The sequence below is a fragment of the Seriola lalandi genome, unplaced genomic scaffold (genome assembly GCF_002814215.2).
Source record: "Seriola lalandi dorsalis isolate HSWRI2012SDOR001 ecotype SW California unplaced genomic scaffold, Sedor1 jcf7180002054795, whole genome shotgun sequence".
NCBI lineage: Eukaryota > Metazoa > Chordata > Actinopteri > Carangiformes > Carangidae > Seriola > Seriola lalandi.
In genome coordinates, this window is record NW_019525348.1 from 1,870,609 (window position 1) to 1,889,050 (window position 18,442).

General features: G+C 42.5%; 1 protein-coding gene across 2 annotated transcripts in view; it reads right to left on the minus strand.

Annotated features, from left to right (window-relative positions):
* Nucleotides 1-406: 406 nt before the first annotated feature.
* Nucleotides 407-18,442, minus strand: part of bcl11aa (BCL11 transcription factor A a) — a 56,139-nt gene continuing 38,103 nt past the window's right edge. For both annotated transcript variants that reach the window (XM_023425869.2, XM_023425868.2), the window contains exon 3: nt 407-5,155. In XM_023425869.2, coding sequence (XP_023281637.1) covers nt 2,904-5,155 — 2,252 coding nt within the window. In that variant the 3' untranslated portion in view covers nt 407-2,903. The remainder of the gene's footprint in view (nt 5,156-18,442) is intronic.

Sequence of the window (18,442 nt, forward strand, 5' to 3'; positions counted from 1 at the left end):
AGGGGGGGGTGGAGGGAGGGGGAAGGAGGTCTGAACCAAAAAAACCAAAGAAGATATGTACAACCACCTCTGTGGACAGGAAACAGAGCGGCAGCCATCTGATGGCCCGCGACACCTCCCAATGCCACATACTTTTAGCTGCTTTTTTATGGGATTTTTTTTTTTCCTTTTATTTCTTTAAACATACAAATAATTCGCACTATATTATCCTGCCAAATTAAAAAAATATACTGTGGCAGCCTGGGATTTTTTTTTTCCACTACCAAAAAAAGGTATGGTAAATACCTTTAGAGAGCACAAGCAACAGTTAAAAATACGAGCCTCAATATAAATACTATAGTGCCTATTCTAAGTGAACATTGAATTCAAATACAGTTCTAGAAATACAGAAAAAGTAGACCATAAATGTGTTTAAGCATAGGAATCGACATGAATGTGCATTTTCCTATATTTTAAGTTCTTTATTATATATTCATATATAATCTTAATCCTTTCCCCAATGCAAATTGTATTTCAACCTGAAGAGCTGTGAAGAGCCAAGGCAAAATAAAATACAAAACCATCACAGAATTTTTTTTTTCCATTTGTTTGTTTGTTTGTTTTTTCATCTTTTTTTTTTCTTTCTTCTTTTTTTTTTATCATTTCATATATACTGTGATCGGAGTCTTGAACACCACCAAGACGCTGAGGAAAAAGAGAAACGACAACAAAACTTAAATACAGTTTCCCCTAAACGATAGTGAAGTGTTATTTGCAAAAACGTTTATTTTCATATCTAGAATTAAAGGAAGATTTATACAAAAAAAAAAAAATACAAAAAAAAAAAACAACAACTGATTCTCGCAGTGTTAAGCAACAAGATTTGAGTGTTTTTGTAATCTGGCCGTCAAGGTCTGTAGATTATTCAGGTGGAGGTGACAACAGAATCACAATACAGCTCCCTAACAATGGGCATGTTTGGTTTCTGCTGAGGCCAATGGGAACTGCAACGTATATCAAACCTTTTTAATTTACAGACCTTGTTGACCAGGTGAATTTTCAGCCCCAGGAGAAGCCCTGGGGTTTCTAGGGGGTAACAAATTGACAAAATGGTCAAAGGTGAAACGGCAAGGGTACAGAGGTCAAGGGTCATGAGGCTGGAGTTGCATGTGTCTCATCTTTTACTGCTTTTTTTTTAACAACGGGACCCTCTTTATCTGACAGCATTTCAACATTTTCTTTTTTTTTTTTTTTTTTGTATTTCCCTTTCAGCATAAACTTGTAAACTGGGAAAATTTGAAAACAGTGCACTTCATGTCCTATAAATGACAATCTAGCTTTTAGACCTAACCCATGTACCAACATTGCATCAGTGTGGGACAATGAAAGAAGAGAGATGTCTGTACTTGCTCTCAGTGGCAGAGTGACAAGTGCTATACTATAAACAGCTTGAATGAAACTCAACAAGGAAAAAAAAAAAAAAAAAAAAAACTCTCCTTCTTTTGGGTTAGAAAGCAACAGCAAACAAAAAAATAGTGCCCTGCATTAGCCTCTGCATACTGATTAAAATTTTCACTCCTTTCAAGAGCCCTGGAGTACAGATATATTTTCTTTTTTTTTGCAATTCTTTCTAGAAATGTAAGTGAAAGAGTGAAAGAGATTGCCTCTGATCCCTGTAATATGCACGTAGCTTCCAGTTCTGTGTAGCTTTCTGTGTTAGCCTCACTCGGAGCTCATATATTACTGTATGCATTGTTCCACACACTGACGTATCGGAGCAGCGTCGTAGGTTTTGTGCTAACGCAGACGCATGACGCCTCTCAGCAAATGCGCCGTATCCCTCAAGATCAGGATTGTACATTACAGATTACCTTTATCTCAAAAGTACCTCCTTAACCGGAAAACAAAACTACAAATAATTCAGATATACACAATACTGCTTGTACCATGCTTTCCATGAAATCCACATATTTAAAAAGATAGCCTATTGAACATGTAATAGGTAGCTAAATGATGATTAACGAGAACTCTCTGATCTTCGTCACAGTCCGTTTGAGCAGTCAGGTGCTTGATGCAAGGACCTTTCCTGGGTGGCTTCAACCTTTTAGCTTGATCTAGTGTGACCCCAAACTTATACCAGATAAGATTATGGCCAAATGCAGTCTTGAGATATCAAAGGCACTCTTTCTTATTCAACCAAATGATAGCACAAATTGAATTCCTAGCACACCCTTTGTCTTTTTGAAAGAAATTTGAAGGCTGTCGTTACTTTCTGTTTAGTCATCAAGCTAATGCGTGATTTCTTTTTTTTTTTTTTAAACCCTGTGTGAACGTGGTGTCTTTTAGAAAGATCAGGATAAGTGCATTTATTTCCAGGGTTGTAAAGAAGAGGGTAAAGACTGTTCACTTTCCATGTTACAAAACAAAACTGTACATGATATGTGTTACAGAATGTATGCAGCATGGATGTCTCTTTCTTGTCTTTTCTCTTTTTGAAGAATAAAAAGAAAAACAGAACAAGAGGAAAAACAGCAACACATTTACTCAACAATTAACCAACCAGGGACAAGTTCTTTTCTTCTTTTTTTTTTTTGATTAGCAAAAACATACTATGCATGCTGACTAATTCTTAAAAATGGAAAAGGAAAAACTCAAAAAAAATTGTACACAACATGTAAATTATTGCACAAGAGAAAGGCTCGAAGTTTTGCGTCAATGCAAGAGTATTGCCCCGATACAGATCATGCATTCAATGGGTAATGGAAACGGGGTGTGCTGGTGCAGAGCACATGGTCTTAAGCTTCCACCAGATTGGCGAAAGTGGAGTGTTGGGGTTGGGGCAAATCTACAAGGAGCTGGGAATAAACAGGGGACTAATGGCGGACATAGCTGTGGGAGGGGGGAAGGTCCCATAGTTCGGCCTTCTACTCTGACTTTATTTCGGTACTCAAAGGACGGTCACTGTGCCATTTTTTCATGTGTTTCTCCAAGGTGCTGTAGACACTGAAGGGCATCTGACAAATTTCACACTTGTACACGTCTTTGCCCACCTGACCATGGGTCTTCATATGGCGTGTGAGTTTGGAACTCTGGGCACAAGCATAATTGCACAGCTCACATTTGTACGGTCTCTCCCCCGTGTGGCTGCGCCGATGCACTGTCAGGTTACTGCAGTTCTTGAACACCTTGCCGCAATACTCGCAAGTATCACTCCTGCGGCCGTCCTTGGAGCTGGGCCGACCAGGACCCCCGAGGTGCGGAGTGCTGCCCCCACTGCCTGTGCCGCTGCGGCCCGACATCCCGCCATCCAGTTCCCCCGGAGGGGTCGAGAAACGCAGACTGCCATTCTCTGACGAATGCTCAGACGAAGAGGCGAACGGCGATTGTCTGGAATCCCCAAAGTTCAGAAAAGGGTCCTTGAGTTGTCGGGAGGCGGCATAGCCGGCCAGCCACTGGGAGTAGACGTTCTCCGTGTTAGGGATTGTGGGAGTGGGCAGGTCAAATTCCTTTTCCAGCTTGATGCGTTTGGAGAAAGGACTGAGTGGACTGGGGCTACCCAGAAGCAGTTTCTTAGAGAGGCCGACGGAGGCATTTTCATTAGGGGAGGCTCCCCGCCCATTCACTGTTGAGACGGAGCCCTCCTCCACGCGATCTGTCTCCAGGACAGAGTCCCCATCACACATCTCGCGATTGTGGTGGTGGTGGTCTCGGTTGAGGTGGTGGTGCAGGTGGTTCTCCTGGGCCATGGCGTTCCGTTTGTGCGCGTTTAGGGCTTCACTGAAGTGCTGCATGCTGGCAGCCAGACCCATCCCCTGCATCACCTCGGGCAGCGACCGAGGGATAGACCCCTCGTCAGCCAGACCTCCCAGCCGGCTTCCGATGCCGCCGTTGTTTTCGTGTTGGCGCGCCGTCTCAAGGTTCAGACCAAAGTGATAGCTGTTGTTGGTCCTTCTGGCTGCCCTGTCTGCTTTTTGCTCTTCTTCCTCCTCTCCCTCCTCTTCCTCCTCCTCCTCCTCCTCTTCCTCCTCCTCTTCCTCCTCCTCCTCCTCTTCCTCTTCCTCCTCTTCCTCCTCGCCATTCTCACGCAGCATGCGATTATTCTCACTCTTCAGCTTGGCCACCACTGACTTGAGGGCGTTGCTTGCGCTGCCCATGTGCTCGCTGGTGCCAGGCTCTGGAGAGGAGGCTGTTGAGAGCCCGTCCTCTGACTTGCCCGTGTTCGGCGAGGAGGATTTGTGCATGTGCGTCTTCATGTGACGCTTCAGTTTGCTAGCCTGCGTACAAGCGTGATCACACAGATGACATTTGTACGGCTTCTCGCCCGTGTGGCTGCGCCGGTGCACTATTAGATTACTCTGAAACTTGAAGGCCTTGCCACAAAACTCACAACACTTTGATTTCAATGGGGTGGTGGAGGAGGGTGGCGCCCCTGCTGAGGGGAGTGGGGTAGTGGGAGTGGTCTGAGAGCCCACAGGTGACTGCATGGAGCCAGGAAGAGGGGGTGGGGTAGCAAGATATGGAGGTTTGCTGCCCCCTGCTCCTCCTGTTCCTCCACTTCCTCCTCCTGTCTGGAATGGCTGAAGCAAACGCTGCATGGGGCTAGGCCGGCTGGGGGATAGTGGGGGAGTGGACCCTGAGGTGTTGCCCGCCAGCTCCCGTAGCCGCCGTGAGAAGTCCATTGTTGGAGGGGGGTCCAGGGGCAGAGGAGGATTGAGGCGCAGCACCCTGTCAAAGGCACTCGGGTGGTGGGCTGCCAGCGCCAGCTCCTCTGGGCTCAGGTGATGGGGGTCCAAGTGGTTCCTTGGTGGGGGGCTGAACAGGGGCGGCGTGGGAGGGAAACGCTGATGATGGCCCCCACCAGCCATGCCGGGAGGGCCGATACCCCCTGCTCCGACGCTGTCCCGTCCACCTGAGCCCGAGCCAGGGATGCGTAAGAGGTTGAAGGGGCTTGCGTCGGGAGGCAAATGGAGGCCATGAAGGGGAGGCTGAGAGGGGCAGTCTGCGCCCCCGCCGAGAGAGGAAGGTCCACCCATGCGTGGTGTGAGAGGGCTTCCGTGTTCACTTTCTAGGTAGATGCGGAAGCCGTGGGTGTTCTGAGCGTGCTGCAGCAGGAACCAGGCGCTGCCATACGACTGCTTACACGTAGTGCAGGTGTAGGTGGTCGGCTCCTCCTTACCTGTGGTGACAGGAGAGAGAGAATCGGGTTAGGAGGGGTGGCAAACACCTTTAACATCAGCCTGACTTTATGCTACGGAGTCTGTTTAACAGTAAAGACTGAATTCTGAATTTCAGGTTTTCAAAAGCTGCATTTTTGTTCATTTGCAAACATGAACAAAATCGCACATAAACAACTCTGTGTACAGAATGAAACCCATGAAGGACAGCTCTGTTTAACTCGGCTGAACCAGTCTTTTATTTGAACCTTAGGCCTAACTCTTACAGCTTTTAGAAGTGGTCGGCACATGGTGTTGAGGGCTTGCAAATAAAACGGTAGTTCTTATTGAGGTCATGCCCCACATGAGTAGCATGTGAGAAATAGTGTGTGTGTGTGTGTGTGTGTGTGCATTTGTTCTTCTCCCAGACTGCTCTGGGACATAATTTCTCCCTTTAGACTGACTGTGAGTCCTCCATTGTCAGCAGGAGAACAAAGAAACAGGGCTGTCCCAGCGGACTGCCGCTTCCCACTGATCTACCAAAACAAGAGGCTTGCTGACAAACACACACACACAAACACACACACATGCACACACACTGGAGAGGCAGAATCCTTTAGACCTTCAAATTACTGCTTCCTCATTTCTGTAGCAGCAGCATAAATGCATAAAAAATATATGATATCCGATGCATCAGGAATTGTGTTTCAAATATATCTGAGAACAGGTTGAGACTGATGATTTCACCCAATCAGGAAATCCCTGTCAGAAATTCTTTCATGTCTTGACAACAAATAAATACAAATCAAATGTATGCAAGTTTATTCATGCACACTGTATTCTGGAGTCATATCCTCTTATGTACTGTTCACACTCATTCCAAGACTATCACCCCACAGACAAACGCACCTACACATACTCATTCTCTCATTCACACACGCAGAACAGACGCACCACGGCCGCCTGAGGGAAGTAAAACAGTAGGAGTGTAAAAACATTTAGGCTCCAACTGGAGAGGAAAAATAACCCCTTCTTCTTCCCTCAGCGAAGCATGCAGAGTCACTTTGAGGCGGCGACAAGAGGAACATTTAAAACAATAATTGCCTTTGAATGGCCTCGGCGATGATGACCTGTGGTGGGACCCGGAATGCATGTGTAATCTCATTAGGGGGAACCGAAATGGACGGCCATCGGCTCGTTTACAAGATTAGATGACAAACGAAGCCCCGTCGCTGCCATTCAGAGCCTTCCACTATTAAGCACAGTGCAGTGTGGGTGCATCTGACGCAGACAAGCGGAGCTACAGCACTCACTCGTTAACACACACGACGGATAAACACGCAATCCCACAGAAACATGCTAGAAAACAGTAGTTCACACATGTTGACACACTAATGCAACTAAGCCTTAATATATATTGACACACACACTCACACAGTAACTTCCACACTGACCTTGCTGCTGTTGGATTTTGCTATTTATCCATGCTCATATACCTCATATGCCAAATATGCACATATACTGTATATATGTAACATAGTTTTTTATTAGATTATCTCTCATACAGCTAATAATTTACCAAAACGTGTGCAGTTAGTTATTTATTTGTGCTAGTAATGTCATTCTCCCATGTTGTCATTGTCATTATAATATTACATGTTTTGTTTTGCACCGTTGTTGTGTGTTGTTTTTTTTTGTTTTTTCGCACTGATGTTGCTTCATGTCATTGTTGTTGTTTTTCTTAATGTGTACAATTTGTCTAGTACTGGTTGTGTGTTCTTTTTTGTGTAATTGTGTGTTTTTTTAATGTCTACTCTATGTGCCCTTTAAATTGCTCCCCAGGATCATCTGGCCCAACAAATGCACGGGTCCTCGGCCCAAATCTGGCCCATACACTTCCACATCCGGGAAGATTTCAGCTGGTATCCTCCTGTGTTGGCTGACAATGGCCGACTGTGTGTGCGCCAGAATTGGTCCAGATGTGGAACCAGGCGTATACTGGGCCAAGTATGGGCCGGACTTATTTTGCAATCTGGGGTAAAGTTGTGTACCAAGAAAGGCCACTTTTCTATTATCTTTTGTACCACCCTTGATAAAAACAGTTTGCTGCTAAAACAAAACATTGAAAAAAAAAAAAAACTCTTTATTATCCAAGTTCTAGATCCTAATGCAAAAAAATGCATAAATTTGAACTATGCTTAGAAATACAGCTATTTATGGAATAACAACCACAATAATTATATCAACATCCTAAAAATGTCAAAAGCTGCAGAACATAATAAATTGAAACATGCTGTAATATTATTGCAAAAGCAAAATAAACAGGTGTCATTGTAGGGGTCGTTGTATTGATGATAATTATCCCAGTTGATTTTTTTGGGGGGGTAAAAAGCTATTTTTCCGTAACATGTTGTGAAAAATAAATTACAAAAACATTCCATTAATATGTAAACAGGTAAGGTGGGTTATAAAAATACACAAAATTGGGACATATCACCTGCTAATTACTGACAGAACGACTGCGACAAATTAGCAGTGATACTGAAATAATGGTTTAGCATGGAAGCTTTTATACGTCGGCACTCTGCAATTTACCTCTAATAGCCAGAAAGAGAGAGTCAGAGAGGTTGTGGTGGAAAAACATATATGCAAAGGGAAACATTTGTGTATATGTGTGTGTGTGTGTGTGTGTGTGTGTGTGTGTGTGTGTGTGTTTGTGTGTACATAAAAGTATATGTGTGTTTATATTAGAGATATAATTTTCTTCACACTATGGGGCTTCAGTTCACAACGTACATAAACACAAACAGTAATTTGAATTGACAAAAGATGCATTTTTATTCACAAAGCTGATACTGGAGTGTGAAAGAATAGTGTGTCATCATAAACCGGGCACGTAAATGTGTTTCATTGTGTGTGTGTTTGTGTGTGTGTGTGTAGACGGGGATTCTGTCTGTCTCTTCTTTTCAGTGCATGGCAGGAGATTCTTAACCTTCCGTCTTTTCTCTTTTTTGTTTTCGCTACCGCTCCCTCACTTCCCCCCGTCTCTCCTACTGTACACACACACACACACACACACACACACACACACACACACACACACACTTATCCTACATGACCAGCAGTTTGGAAAGCCAGCTAAATTATGGATCATTAAAATCGGCACAAATTACCACTAATTGTGGCCACCTGCATCGGATCTAACCTGTGAATATCATTTGCATTATCAGGACCGGGGAGGCTTTAATTATTTATTCATCATTTTCTTTTTTTTTTTCCTCTGGTTGATACACTCTAATCCTGAACACTGACAGCACTGACAATACAGATGCACTTTTTTCACATTAGTCTAAACCAGGGGAGGTGTTATCCCTTCGGTACACATTATATTTTATATCGGCATGGGTATGGGATCTACTTTTATTTTTTGCTTTAAATAAACAGGTCATATTTCCAAATAGTAAAATGTCAGATATCGGCATCCTCGTACACACAAACTGAACACGACGGCAACATGTCAAGGTTTTCAATATCTAAACATGAACAACAACAATAAAAGCATATTTTTATTGTGCAATAATTGCACACTTTTGCTTTGGTGACTGTCATTCTCATACCATATTTCAATAGAGGTGCAGAAAAGCAAAATAAGATCAACTGAAAGTGAAAAGGATGGTCTGGAAATTGAGGCAGTCACTGCAGCATTTGAAGTAGAGTACAGTAACTGCTCTAAAGGACTCTAGAAGATTCCTGTCAGGGGCTTTGTTGGAAGTGGAATAATGAACTAACTAACCAGAGCAAGGATATTATTATTGTTGTCTCCTGAATAAATAGTTTGACAGTCTATTTTTGTATCTAAACTGATCTAACATGAACTTCTGGCCCAACATATGCCTGGGTCCTCAGCCTGAGTCTGGCCCATATACTGCCACTCCTGGGCAGATTCAGGCTGTTGTTGTTCTATAGGTCCAGAGATTGGAAGTAGCATCACCTCACAATCATGCTTTATAAGGGCCAGATTTGGGCCGTGGAACCGGTTGTATACTGGGCCAGAAGCAAACAAGCATGTGGCCCAAGTATGGATTTATTTTGCTATCCTGTTTAATCTGGGAGCAACAGAGCAAAATTTAGGGGGCGCAAGATTATTAACAGGATATGAAAGTCATGTAAAATTATGTTCATTTCATCCATGCTCGCCTCTAATCTTTGCTTTTCCTGTCTTATGAATTACTGGGTAATTTTAGGCATTTCATTCAATTTCAATACTGCAGGGAAATTTTTTCCAAAATGACATTGTGCTGATTCTGATACTGAGCTCCAACAGAACTTCCAGGAAATAATGTGCTAAAAACATACATGCATGAAATTGGATGTACTGAAAGGGTAAGAAGATGCACTGAGGCTGCTTATGCCCAGGGCCTAGATTTGTGTGCTCTGCCCCCCACTCAACCACAGCTGTTTCACCCAGAAGAATACTGTCAATTGATGAACATAAGGCTGGTGAGATCGTGTATGAATGTAACATGGTGACAGCACAATGATAACACAGTAAAAAAGCAGGATTTGTGTTGTCAGCTAAAGGTGGGCAAAATATTGAGCAAAACAAGCGCGAGGCACAATGGTGTAACTCTTAAGCTAATACGCTCCTTTTTGACTCCCAGCTCAGACTTGTCTGCACGCTGATTGAAACTGTAAGGTTAATGGATTTTAGAGTAGGCGACCGCTCCACTCTGTCTCTCTGTAATATACTCCCATCAGCCACTTCATTAGGCAAACTCTCCACCACTCTGAGGTAGAAAAATTAAGTGAGAAAGCCGAATGGAGAACGGAAGATGAAGATGGATAAGAGTCGGAGAAAGGGAACGAAAGAGATAGGAGAAGTAATCCTTCTTAGTTAGCTTGGAGAGAGTTGACAAATACATGCTGCAACTGTTAAGTCTGGATACGGCAGGTATGTGGAAGGAGAGAGGGGAGGAAAGGAAGGAGGGGAGATGGGGGTAAATAATAGCATCCAGGTCTTTACCCAGGGTAAATGTCAAAGCCACACAGACACTGGTGAGACTCCAGAGAACACCACACGCACAGTTTCAGAAATGTCCTAACACTCAATAGCAGCCATGCTACACTGACAAGCACACGCATTAGGTCCTATTAAGCCAAGGGCCTTGCCTGGACACTTATGGTGGTGCTAGATGGGAGAGGGAGGATAGTAATGCAGCTTGACTCATGTTTCACAACTCTTTTGTGAATGTGTGTGTGTGAGTTTTTGGCTCTATCCACCCCTCCTTTCAAAAGGATGTGTAGCACTCTAAACCAATGGCTGTCCAAGCTGAGCTGAAATAAAGCCAGTGCACCAAACTAGGGAGACACACTGTACATCCATTCGAAGTGTTTAACAGTTATTCTTTTCTTTGTAACTTTCTGTTTTTGCAGTGACAGTGAAAAGTTCAATTTCAACTGTGGATTTAGTTCATTTGCAGATTAAATTTGTCACAATGAAACATAGTGTGAAAATGTCTTTGCCTTGATACATTAAAGGTCCCATATTGTCTAAAGTGAGATTTCTGATTATAAAGCTGGTCTAGGTTCTGTATTAATACTGTGAAAGTATCAAAGCCTCAGTCCACAGAGAAATGCACACAGCCTGTATTCAGAAACTGAGCCTTAAAACCAGCCGCCAGGACTGGAACTTTGTGATGTCACAACAAAGCAGTCACCGCTCTCAGCCATGCCCCAAGCCCCACCCACAGTCCAGCCTTGCAGGATTTAGTTTTTCTGAGTGTTTACCTGAAATCCGCTATATTTTCTATTGGATCACTCAGAAAACAGGCTCCGAGCCTCCTCTCTTCTGATTGGCTCACTGACCTGTTGTTACTACAGCTCCAGACAGAAGCCTGAGAGAGGAGATCTAAAACTACATTGAGATGTTTTTTTTTTTTTTCTTAAAACCACAAATATATCTTCTTATGGATCAACACTTCAAATAAAACACTGGACAAGTGTAAAATATGGGACCTTTAAACAACACCCTGCATGTCATAATAGCACAACTGTTAAGTGATGACATCATTTTGCTTCAACTGTTCAGTGACAAAGGTCTCCCCTTCTTCACATAGTCTAAAATTTGCTGCAAGGTCACATGACTGTCTGCAACCAGTGCTCATGTCCTTGAACATCTGTATGTACATCTGTGCAGGGTGCACATGCAAAATCGAAAGGTTGCCATTTTGATTTCTACTGCACGTTTGTAACTTGTCCACATACAGAGTCACCATGTGTCTGATCTGCTGTCCATGTCATGTGCACATTTAAGATGACAGCAGATAAATCTAACAGCACATTTACATTATAAAATTCTTGAATGCACCTCAGAAAATGTCAGCCTGTGAAACCGTGTTCCTCAGCCAGTCATTCTGTCCTGTAAATTAGCTGGATTGCCACCATTACATCCGTCTCCGACCAGCTGGGAAACAAAAACGAATGCCAGGTCTTGGCTACCAGCTCGGACAGACCTACCAGTGTTTTAATGGTCTGACATGAATTGTATGCATCTCTACATCATCAGTTTGTTCTCCTTTTATTGTCGCTTGTGATCATTTTTCTCTCCGGTGTTACTTTGTTCAGTCTATCTCTTTATCCTCTCTCTCAGCCCCCTCTTTTCCTATCTCCCCTTTTCCATCCTACTTTCTTTGTACTATATAGGACCCCCTCCTCCGTAGCCCTCCCTCTCCACCTCTTCCGCCATCCTCTCCCCTCTCTTTCCATACCCATCGGTGGCTCTCCGGTGGTGTCCTTGGCTGAGTCCACCTCTGGGTGAGATGATAGTAATTGAGGTAATGGAACATCGCTGAAACAGGATTAGGTACGCATACTGGGAGTGAGAGACAATGTCCCTTAATACAATTTGGGATTTCTATCTGAGCCTCAGGCTTTCAGGACCTGCTGCTTATATTTACATCTAGGCATCACCGCTCACCCCTGATCACCTCCTGCTTTACTTTAAAGGGATACCTGGACATTTCAGAGTTTCACTTTAGCTTTCACTATTATTACTCTTCATCAGACATTTGTTTAATATCTCGAGGAATATGTTCATTAATTTAGCCCACACTTTAATTTAGCACAAGCTTTAATTTAGCTAGTTTCAGGTTTAAAAAACTGTCCCAACCTCTAAACTCTGTAGAGAGAGAAATAATAATCCCTCATAATAGAATTATTAATTCATACACATTTTGATGGCCAAAAAGTAAGTGAGGTAATAGAATAACTTTAACAGTTCTTAGGGGGAGCATTAAAGGTAGCAGTTCTAATTGATTTTAATGAGCAACACTTAACGGGTAAAGTAGTTAAAGGACAAATGCAATGTTTTTTCTCTATGTGCTGGTCAATATCATAGTCTGTCTATAAAGATGGATGTAACCTCTGTGATGTCACCCATATGTTTCTGAAGAGCAGTTCTGAAGCTCAGAGTGAGCTGCTCTGCCGTCACCATCTTGGCAGTGCCTGTCTCCGCCCCTAACTCCCAGCTAATCCAAAAATGGGATAATAGGTGGGTGCATGCCGGTTTGTTGCAAGTATATGATCCCTCCTGTCACTCAAAGCAGCACACCATCAATTATACATAACTTTAAGCTGTAATAAAATTCATTTTTATTTTATTTTATTTTATTATTCATTTTAATAAATAAAACAGATGACAGTAATTGGGGAACTGCAGTTGGCTTGGGAACAAAACAGAGTAAAAATCCCACTACAATTGTTATAATATTCCTTTAAAATGAGGCAAATTACCAGGAGTGGATGGAGTGGATGGAGTGTCATATCTTTGGCATATGAATATCTATATCATATTCATATTTGACAGTAATTATAACGGGAATAATTAGTGACATAATATGAATATAGTCATTGTGTGATAATGACTTCTATTCATGTCTTTTTTAAGCTCCCTTTCCCCTCCCTCTATATATTTTTCCAGTGACATACAGTGCATAACTGGTTGCTGATCAACACTCAGATACTCATATCTTATGACTCCCACTATACATTTGTGCTGTAACTGATACACTGCCTTAGGAGTGGGAGCAAACTGTACCAGAGAAAATGACTTTCAAATGGTTTCTGCAGGACATGGACATTATTGACTCCACTGTCATAACCCATCCTTCCTCCTTACCTCCCTCCCTCCCTCTGTCCTCCCTCCATCATCAGCCACTAAAGTGCAACAGTTGTGGCTTTCTGCCTCTCTTCCAACAGTCTGTTCTTCCGCCCAAAAGCACTTAACCATATCATTGTTGTCATGTGAAAATCATGTTGCCCCAATTATGGTTCTGTTTTATATTCTTATTTCAGAACTGTGTGTTCTTGTTCGAGCAGAGGAAATTCAATGACGCTTGGGGTTATAGATGAAAACCATAAAAACCCTGTTGGTTAAAGTGAAAAAAGGCATGGTGGTCAAGTCCAAATCAAGGCTGTAAAATCCAGGACACCAACAAAAATCAGAACACTGTTACATTCTTTAGTGGCATCCTTTTGAAATTACTGTTCTGGCATCATAAACTGTCGCACGAATGCACTGGGATAGATCCTACAAAAAAAGTTCCAGGGTAGTCCAGACAGAAGGATCTGCACTATCCTCCCTTTCCCCCCGCAATTATTTCCCCCTCTATGCAAAAGCTTTCTCACTAACTGGACAGCAAGCAATTGGAATGCAAACAGTGGCAGCTGGTGTCCTGTCTGCTCACTGACGAGAGTGACGCAGTCAAATAACAACATGACTGCAATTGCTCAAAAAGGCAGTGTTCTGCTTGGAAGGAAATCAGCCTCTGTTACTGGCTACGAGTCGGCGGCTAGATCAAAGAAACTTCCTCAAACACTGCAGTTACAAGAGAATGTCTGTCCCGATGCAGAGAATAGTTGTGTAATCATTAAAGAGGGGTGATGAATTACAGAAACTACCTTAAATATGTGAGTGATGAGAAGGGATCAGTCTTGACAAGGGTTGCCAACCTTCCCACGAGATGAACTGACTCTACTTCCTTTACAAATGAAGAGGTTGCAACATGAAGACATCAGTATGCTTCTAACAAGTGTTTGTCTAACAAGTTTAACAGCATCTATAACCTGCTTTTCATCAGCGGTTTTGTAGGCATCTGCATTTGACAATTTCTCTTTATGAAACCAACAATCCAACAAACATGTCATTTATATGCAGCGACTTTGGAGGTACACAAGAACTGACTTTACTTTTAGGCTCTCATTCTTTACATAACTACCTCCATCACTTTTTGTGTGTAAAACTGCGGGAAACACCAAGAATGACTTCAATATCCACAATCCCTTCAAGACTACAAAGACTACAAAGAGTTCTTGGGGAGAGTCCAGGGAGGCAATGACACGCAGCCAGGCTATGATACAAGCTCTCTGTCCTGCCTTCCAGTGCAGACATCCGGAGCAAGTATAAAGATTTTTGCCATTCTGGCGTGATATTTGGATACATTCCAGGTGAACCCTTAAGGTGCAAAATGTATGTGAGGTCACAGAAGAAAAGTTTTAAGGTAGAGAACCCAACCTAGAACCCAAGAAAATTTCATATGAACTGTAACATCATATTTCAGGTAGCAGTTCTCATTGATTTTAATCAGAAACACTAAACAGGTAAGGCAGTTAAGGAAAATATAATAAACGTAGACTGTATATAAAAATGGACATAATTTCTCCATAATTTTACCACCATAGGTTTCTGAGGAGTTTGAAGCGCCGCTGTCGCCATCTTGGCAGCACGGTACCTGTATACATATTAGTTTGTTTAAAGCATACTGAACCCTTAAGGTGCAAAATGTACTGTGTATAATTCTTTCTTAGCCATCATTGGGTTACTACATGTCATAACTATCTATAAAATGTATGTTTAAATGCATGCGAGTATCCTTGTTAGTACTCTTCTCTTGCCTTGATATGATGCTTACTTGGAACATAGAAAGAAAACTGTTTTTTCATCTTCCTGTTTGCATGATTATAATGATCACAGGATCCGAGCAGTTCTTCACCCCTGTTCCATGTCTGCTCAGATCCGGGTTATGATCTGGTTTTCTTGGACACGGTTCCATTTACCACTCTCTGTCAGATATGACTCATCTTGAGGAAAGATAAGAGTCAATTTATCATCTGAATTACCAGGGTCAGGGTTATGCTTTCCCTTTAGCCTGTTGATCATCATCACATGGTTTGTTATCAACATCAGCTACTTTTGTGACTTCAAATCAAAGATGCTGTTTCCGTGCCAGACTGTTTATCACAGTATTCCAGGTTAGAGAGCTGAGGAGCTATTTTAAATTCCAGCTCAAACTTAAAATAGCTCCAAACTACTTTTGCAAATAGAAGCCTCCAGGCCTGACAATAATGATCTGGTATTTTTATGGAAGAAAGAACTATGAACGCATTTGAATTACCAAAAACAGCAATGGATTATTGAGCCTGTCTGATAACATGCTGTGTGTGTGCATGGTTGTGTGCGAGAATGTGTGTATCTGTGTGATCCTGCCGAACAGCCATACACTCAAGGCTGATGAGCAAAAATATCAATACCGTCTGTCCCCCTGTGTGTGTGTGTGTGTGTGTGTGTGTGTGTGTGTGTGTGTTGTGTGTGTGTGTGTGTGGAATATATCAATACCTTCTGTCTCTGTGTGTGGAATCCCTGCTGGGCTACAGACTGTGCTATCTGCAACTCTCTCACCAGCAATCTACTTGTGTGTTTGTGTGTGTGTGTGTCCATCCAACGCCATGTGACAAAGTTTCCTTTTCTTTCTCTCCTTTCCACACACAAACACACACACACACACACACACACACACACCCTCTCTCACACACACAAACACAGTTATGTATCTCATAAAGTCTGTTCTAATGACACAGCCCGGGCCCTTAAACTGTGTTTATAAATGTAATTAAATGAACTGGCCTTTGTAGAAGCATCCAAGCGCAATGTAGCAATGATCCAGTGTGTGTGCATGTGTGTAGGGTGAGTGTGTGTGTGTCCATTTGGAAGAGCAGTACTCATGATGGTAGGGACAGCCTCCACTTAACCCTAAACCGCCATGGTGAAATTACAGAGCATCCAAATTACAGCACTTATGTGAGCAGAGAGAGAGAGAGAGAGAGAGAGAGAGAGAAACTAGCGTTTGAAAGAGGAAACTTGGTCCTGACACATACACACACACACACAATACTCAATGACTCAGCTTGTGGACTTGAAACCCAGAATGCAGGAACTTTCTTTCAACTCCTAATCTGTTGCAGATTTGTGACCTTATTCAGATTTTATGTGGTCATTTCAGGTATGTTTTGACGTAACTGTCATTTCAGGGCTTTTTCAAACTAACGAATTGGAGCTCATACTGAACATAAATACGAAGGTTTCTTGAAGATACAGGAAATACGCTGCAGGTGAGTCACAATAGCGTCTTCGGGTTTGCTCGGGAAGACGTTAGCCCGCTTATTTACTTCACTGATGCCACTGCATTGATACTGCAATAAGCTCAGTCTGGCGTCATCCAGCAAAGCACCACACAGGCCATTTAATATTCACTTTGCTGGTATTTAACTGTGTGACATGAATGGGGTAATTCCAATGTTTGCATAGAGGTCATCTCAACACAAGATGAAATCTTTGTCACTGTGATAACTTTCCAAAAGTATTGTAACCACTGTCTCTCACTGACATTCCTGGATCATCACTGATCAAATCAGCAGCTGTTGGCACTGCTGCTGGCCTTAGTGGGGACTAAAAGCTTCATGGCCAGATTTTTTTTTTTTTTTTTAAATGAATGAATGAATTCACAGTAACTACATATTCTTCATACAAAGTATTATGTCAAAATGAGTATGTAGTGCATTCCAAATGCATTTTGTACATGTAAGAAATACTTAGATGTATGCTAATTCACCAAGGATGTTTGAGTATGCACCATGAGCTAACTTTATATACTCAAGTGCCCCATAATCCATTGTGGCTGCAGCACCAGTTGCACCATCCAGCATCAGTGCGCGTACAAATGTAAGTAACCAAACTGTAAGACTCACATGGCTTGTATGTGGTCAAATAATATTTGAATGACTGCCCTGTTAGCCTACATGCTAATTTAGCATGTTAGCAGGTGGTTCTGAACACAGCTGTTCAGATAGGTGGTGTTCAAACTTTCAAACAGTAATTTGACATAAATATTTCAACATAAGGTTCTAACGTAACAACATTATTTGATATGATATGATGATGTGATGCCATCTGTTTTCTACCAACACTATACTGGTCGATGGGAACACTTTAACTTTAACTACTAATTTCGAGTGTCCCCTAGTCTGTGTGCTTTTCAAAACACTTCAACAACCACTTCAAAATGAAACTATACAGGATAATTGAAATTGTGACATTATGAAGTTGTCTCCGGCACAAAATGATCATTTTAGAAAAAACGTAATACTCTCCATCAGCTTCAGGCCAAAATCAGTTTCAAATGTGAGAAATGTAAGAAAATAGAAAATGTAATTTTTAGTTTTATACATGTTTTGTTTTTCCTGGGAGCACATAGAACACACACACACATACACACACACACACACACACACACACACAAACACACGCAACACTGTGTGTCAAATCCCCTATAAGACAAGAGCACACGCTGAGAAGAAGCAGATTTTCTTTAGTGCCATAAGCAAAAGGTTGGTGGTCACTGAAGACACACACACACACACACACGTACACATGCACACATATATACACACATATATACACAAAGCCAGTTTGGTATTGAGTGATCTGCAGGGACCTGCAACAGCTGCCAAGCAGGACAATTCAGTTATCAGTGTGTGTGTGTGTGTGTGTGTGCGTCTTGCAGTGACCACAGTGGGAGATCACTCTGAGCCGAGCAAACACCTCAGCTGGCCGGAGGCCCACACACACACACACACACACACACACACACACACACACACACACACACGGCGCTTTGCTTCCTCTCTTCATCTAATCCCTCCTCCGTTCAGCTGGTTTCATCCCTCCATCTGTCCATCAACATTGCATACAGGTGGCTGTCCTCTCTCTTTCTCTTTCTCTCTCTCTCTCTCTCTCTCTCTATCTCTCTGTCTCTTTTTTCTCCTCTCTATCACTCAGTCCCTCTTTTTCTTTTCGACACCTTCCACCTCCCACACGTTTCACTGCTTCTTTTCTTTCCTGATGATTTGGCAACACAACAGAATGGAGAAGGAGAGGTGAGGGGAGTCATGGAGGAGAGGAGGAATCAAGGGGGGGT